General features: G+C 46.0%; 1 protein-coding gene across 1 annotated transcript in view; it reads right to left on the reverse strand.

Annotated features, from left to right (window-relative positions):
• SNX30 (sorting nexin family member 30) overlaps window positions 1–5,664 on the reverse strand; it is a 51,782-nt gene extending 46,118 nt beyond the window's left edge. Inside the window, exon 1 of the mRNA XM_009095071.4 lies at window positions 5,398–5,664. Within this exon, the coding sequence (XP_009093319.2) occupies window positions 5,398–5,559 (162 nt within the window). The 5' untranslated portion in view covers window positions 5,560–5,664. The remainder of the gene's footprint in view (window positions 1–5,397) is intronic.
• Window positions 5,665–6,000: the final 336 nt, after the last annotated feature.

The following is a 6,000-nucleotide window of genomic DNA, read 5'->3' on the forward strand; positions in this document are numbered from 1 at the left end:
AAAGCAGTTTGGCACAGGGAATGAAAAAAAAGCCCCATAGACAGCGATGGAAAAGTTGACCAAGAGCCAACAGCATGCCTCAAGGCAAAGAAGGCAAACGGCCTGAAGATAATAATGCTCAGGGAATCTTATCAGTAAGGATAAATATTTGATGGAACTGTGTGCAGAAGGAAGTAACAGACTCTTTTTAGTGAAAATTTAAATACTGGAAGTTTCACTTAAACATGAGAAAGACATTTTACTTTGTGGGTGACTGGATGCAGGAACAGGATGCCCAGAGAGCTGTTCAAAAAACAACTTCACAGCATCCTGGGCAGCCTGGCCTATCTGAGTCAAAAGCTTGGACAAGACAATATGCAGAAGTGCCTTCTAGCCTCAACTTCCCTGTGGCTGTCATTTTTGCATCCTGTAGATACGAGCAGAGGTCAACCCCATCCATACTGACACTGTTTCCCAAGATCACCAACTTCAGCTTGACCTTCTACAGTCTTCAGTCTCTCCCACAACTGAGAATTTACCTCCAGCTTCCTTTAAGAACAATACATGGTGCTGGTCTAAGCTCTCATCTAGTCAGAAAATGAAGAAGTTTGTAGAAGGTCATGCAGATCAATTTTAAGTTTTCAGATTATACTGCAAACTGGTTTCATCTGTAGGTGGATAAAGTTAAGAGCAAAAATCATAAAATAGCAACCAAGGAGGCTGGAAGAAGAGCTTCAAACTCACAGTATATTTTTTGGAATTGGAGAGGTGCCAGGCTCCCTTTCAGAGTAAGTGTTACATAACAGCACTCCAGCAACACCAAGTACATTTGATCAGGTGCTAATATGAAGTCTAGGAATTCACCAGGGTGGTAACTTGGAAGCAAAGGAGCATGCAAACGATAGTTTTCAGTTAGTAACCGAAGTTTGCAGTAGGAGTTTTAAAGTCCATCTCCATGAACTAGCAAATTCAAGGTATGCATTCACTGCAAGCCTGGTATTCCACATCAGCTCTGGTATCTGCTTGATATACTGCCTGTAAAACAGCCTTGAAGCTCCCATAAGCTGTATAGAGTAAACTGAGGCCAACACAAGGTAGGCAGAGCTTCCAAGAATAAAAGCTGAGAAAGTTACAGGTAGCTGGCCATAAGTACAGTAACAGCAGTCAGAAATGTCTGAAAAAGGACAAGGGAGCCTTAGTCCTAGGACAGGTGAGATATGAAACATTTTGGAGTTCTTGGCAAGAAACCAGTGATGTGAACCAGTAGTCTTCTCAGACAGCTGCCAGTCTCAAGGCAGACCACAGCAAGAACAGCCAACACCACCATGTTAGGAACATACTCTTAGATTATACAAGTCTAGAGGGACCACAGCTAGACAACAGTGGAATTAAGCCATACAAAACACTTCCTTTCTAACTCTGCACAGCCTGGCATTTCCAAATCTTAGCATCAGCCTACTAAATCTGCACAGCCTCACAAGGGCTGAATCCAAGTCTTCACACAGCAAAATATTGTCTACTTCTCACCTCTGCTCTAAACTCAGCAACCTATTAATACTGCCCTTTCTCCTCATTGTCAAATCATTTGTCCTGGCGCACAGAGCAGATCTGCTATTGAGAGTGACAAACTTGAGCACTGGAGTCAAGTAGTCATGTGCAAGCAGAACTTCCTTCTTTTTTAAAAAAGAAAAGGCAGAGAGAAATCCAGACACTTCCCCATGTCTTGCACTCCTCAGGAGTGGATCTGCTCTGAAAATGAGCTCTCAATTGGCTTCTATGTGTTCCAAAAGTTAAACCAGCAAGACCTCAGACTAATTCTACAACTAACCCTACCATGCAACTTGAGGAATTGCTTTCTTCTGCATGTTTCTCCTCTCACCTATGTTAAAAAAACCCCAACAAAACAAAAAAAAAAAAAAAAAAAGAAGAAAAAAAAAGAAAAAAAAATGCAAAACACAAGAAACACGGTAGCACTCAGGTTTAGCTTTAGCTGTTTTCTTATCTGAAAGGTAGCAAGGGTGAAGGGAGAATAAACTCAAAGACACTCATGGTGCTGAGGCATCAAGACAGTATTTTAAGCAATTACATTTCAGGGGAACAGAAATATCTTTGCAGAAACACACAGCCAATATATAAATGCTTTAGAAACAAGAATCTACAACTCAAGTGTTTCATGTCTCCTGCAGCATGACTGTAATCAAGTACTTGGCTAAAATGTCCCTTTCATTTAAGAGATAAGATGCTATCAAAAGTCAAGGTATCCTGGTTTCTAAAACTATTGTCCATTACAAGCCAGGATAAAGACACTACTTCACATAACAAAAGTTCTGCAGCCTTCTTCCTAAGATTCAGAAAACTTGAGACTGGTCTACTTAGATTCGCCTCAGTAAACAGCACAAAGGATTTTCCTTCCCTCTCCAATGACCTACTGCTCTAGTAGCATTAGCCACTGTTCTTGAACAACAGCCTAAGGTTTATGAGACATTAAAGTTACAAAGGATCTGAAATACTACATTATTACCATATATGAATCAAAATCCAAAAGGAGACACAGAGGCAGGTGTTCCTGTCCCCCGGGTTTCTTTGACTTGGGATAAAGAGTTGCTCTTTCTCAATGGATTAAAAAACATATAGTAAGAAAAGCATGGTTTAAAGAATACAAAGCAGTGATGGCAGAGGTTCAGCCACTTCTATGCTATACAACAGTGGCAATAAAAATTGAAGCACTTTTTGGGCAGAAAACCTCTCTCTAGTTCTGAACTTACTCCACTCAGAGGATTTCAGTCCTAGGTACTTGTAACCTGCAGCAGATTTTAGGAAGTACTTGCTCAGAGAAAACACAAGGAACTCAGAAAAAGCAAATTATCCAATTTCAAATTATCCAATTCATGGTGATGGGCCAGCTATTTTCACTCGCCCTCTTTCTAAAGTGATATCCTAGTACATGTCTGAATATGGACAGGTGTCCTTAAAGAATCTGACTCAAAGAGACTTTGAAGCAGGAGACTTGGAACAAAATTTCTGCAGTACCAACCTCCACCAGATTCTCCCAAAAGACCAGAGAGAAGATTAGATCAGCTCCTAGTCAAGTATCAATAAATAACTAATGCAGAGCTTTAAGCCTAAGTCAGACTTGAATACTGACCTCCCTTCGTTACTCAGCTATTGAAATTACTCAGCACTATTAGTTGATTAATGCACCATTCTCTCAAAAGATCAATAACCCATCATCAGAGATTAAGATCTTTAAGATTAATACTGGAAGTGTCCAAGGCCAGGCTGCATGGAGCTCAGAGCAATCTGATGTAGTGAGGTGCCCCTGTCCACAGCACAGAGGTTGGAATAGGTAATTTTTGAGCTCCCTTCCAACCCAAACCATTCCACGATTCTGAGACTGAGACATACAAACCACACAAACAGTGGTTTTACCTGTTTACCTCCACTTATCCTACTCCCTCTGTATACTACTTAATACACAGTGCAAGCATTGCCTTAAAGCTAGAACACCTGTTTATTGATTTTTTTTTTCCTGAGATGGGAAAGAAGTTACTACATTTTTTTTCTTGCCAGTGTGTGAAATATTAAGGTGAAGAAAGGATATCCCATACACAGGAAAGCTGTTGATCTCCTTTCATCAAGAGGATATGGCTTTTTCTGCTAATTCAGCTACAAGGGAAAAAAGTCATATTCTCTTCCTACTGGATATGCTTGTATTCAGCAAGTATCATAGCCCAGTGCCATTTCCAGGTCAAGCACAGAACTGCACTCAAGTCTAAACATCACTTATCACAGCCAGTTTTGCTCTGCCTGTTAGAGTATTTCTATGCTGCCAAGTGCCTAGAACAGAATGGTACTACATGCAGGGTATAGGAAGGTGGATTTCATTTCTATTGCTGATGGAAAAACTAGGCAAGAAACTTTCCCACTTATGAGAAGTTAGTTGACCAAAGCATAAAGCTAAGAGTTATTTCTGCTCCCAGGTTGTCAGGAATACTGATACGCTTCTTAAAACCTCAAAGCAGTAAAGCAGAGAGAAGCTTGCAGTCCCAAAGCAAAGAAGTTCTTTATTACAACTGAGGAAAGGCATTATAGGATGTAAGATACTCCGCATAACATTGCTTCCCACCAGCTATACAGCAGTGTGGACGAACCGTGCCAACAGCTGCAGCTTCTCAGCTGGCAAGATTTGTGAAGGCAGCTGCCAATTTCTATTGCTACAGGTTTGCCAGACAACAACCTAGTTAGATGATTAAACCATCTATCACAGACAAAAACCACCACAATTTCTACCCCTGCCTTAGTAGCATACCCTTTTCTCCGCAGGTCATCAACTGACTGATTTGTTAGATGAAGGCCTAAGTTCTTGAAGAGAAGGTAAACCCTGCTTCTCACTAGAGCAAGAGTGGGCAAATGTTCAAGAAGAGGACTCCTTACATGGGCAGGAAGAAGAGCTGAATTCTTACATCATAGCTGCACACAGCAGACGGTGAAATATGGAAGAGGCCAGGCTACCTTGACTCTCTCTCCTGTATCATGGGAGGGTATTGGGCCAGATACTGCTGACAGCCTCAAGGCTTTTGGAGCCTAAGGGATCCATCCTACCCAGAAGCAGCTTCATATTCCCCAGGACAACAGCCATAGAAGAAGTGCTTCCTGCCACCAGCAACTCAGTAATACCTTGTATGCACGAACCACCTGTGCCAGAACTGTTTTGAAACCCACATCATCCCTTGCAGTTCTTGCTCCCAGGAAATCCTACCTTAAAAATTTCAGGAAGACTTGTCTACAGGCATACCAAGTCCTTGCAAGCATAGCTAATGCATCAGCAGTGCTGTACTGCCACTATCAAATTATTACCACAAGGAAGGCACTTCACAGAGTTCACTAGTGTCCTGTGAACATATGCCAGAGCTAGGGAAGGGAAAACAAACATAGATACTCCTGCAGAACACCGTGTCTGTTTTAATGCTGGGAAGAAGTGAGCAGGAGTTCAGCCTGGAAAGGACAATCACAAACAAGCTGATGATAAGGAAACCCTGCCAACTCCAAGCCTTCCCCGTGAGGACTACAGGAAGGAGACAGCAAAGGAGCTGCAGCAATGCCTGAAAAATTTACATCCATCTGTAGACAGTATGAGCCACAGGAGATACAGTAAATAAAATACTGCCCCTCGCAATCCTCCTGTGACAGCGCGACTACCCGTGTCCCAGACGGTTCCCCGCAGCAAGGGACACGATGTCTTCTCCCCCCGGAGCTGCTCTGTGCTCTTGCAATGGATGTCAGGGCTTTATCTCCCCACGGCGAGACGAAGCTGGGAAAAGGGATGTGTCAGGGAAACACACACACAGTCCTTTTCCCTGCTCTACTTCAACACCAGAGGCCCCTTCAAATAACGCAACCCCTTCCCCCGGGCCATACCTTGTCGGCGATGCTGCGGGGCAGGAGCAGGTCGGGGCTGGGGGTGAGCGCCGGCCCCATCTCCTCGCTGCTGGACGTGGCCAGGGGATGCGGCATCTCCCGCAGCGACTTGGGCCCGGAGGACGGGAGGGGCTTAGGGGCGCCCGCCGCGCCGCCCGACATCGCACTGGGGCCGGGCAGCGACCGAGGCAAGGAAGGAGGGAGCGGAGGCCGCGTCGCCTCGACGAGAAGCTGCGGGGCCGCGGCCGGAGCCTGCCCGCCACCGCCTCGATACGAGGAGGCGCAGGAGGCGGTGGCTGCGGCGACGACGGAGGAGGAGGAGCGAGCGCAGCATCCGCCTGCGCCACCGCCCGCCCCTTTCCAAAGCGACATCCGCGCCACCTGCCGCCCCGCCCGCCCCGACTCAGCAGCGGCGCCACAGGCGCTGCCCTCGGTGGCCGCACGGCGCAGCGGGGAGGGCCGAGGCGGATAAGCGGCCGGGGGAGGCATCAGGATTCGCGGAGCCCCGGGCGGGCCGGGGGAGGTAGCGGATCTGGTGGAGCCCCTGGTGGGGCCGGGCCGGGCCGAGCCGAGCCGAGCCGAGCCGAGCCGAGCCGAGCCGAG

The sequence above is a fragment of the Serinus canaria genome, chromosome Z (genome assembly GCF_022539315.1).
Source record: "Serinus canaria isolate serCan28SL12 chromosome Z, serCan2020, whole genome shotgun sequence".
Lineage (NCBI taxonomy): Eukaryota > Metazoa > Chordata > Aves > Passeriformes > Fringillidae > Serinus > Serinus canaria.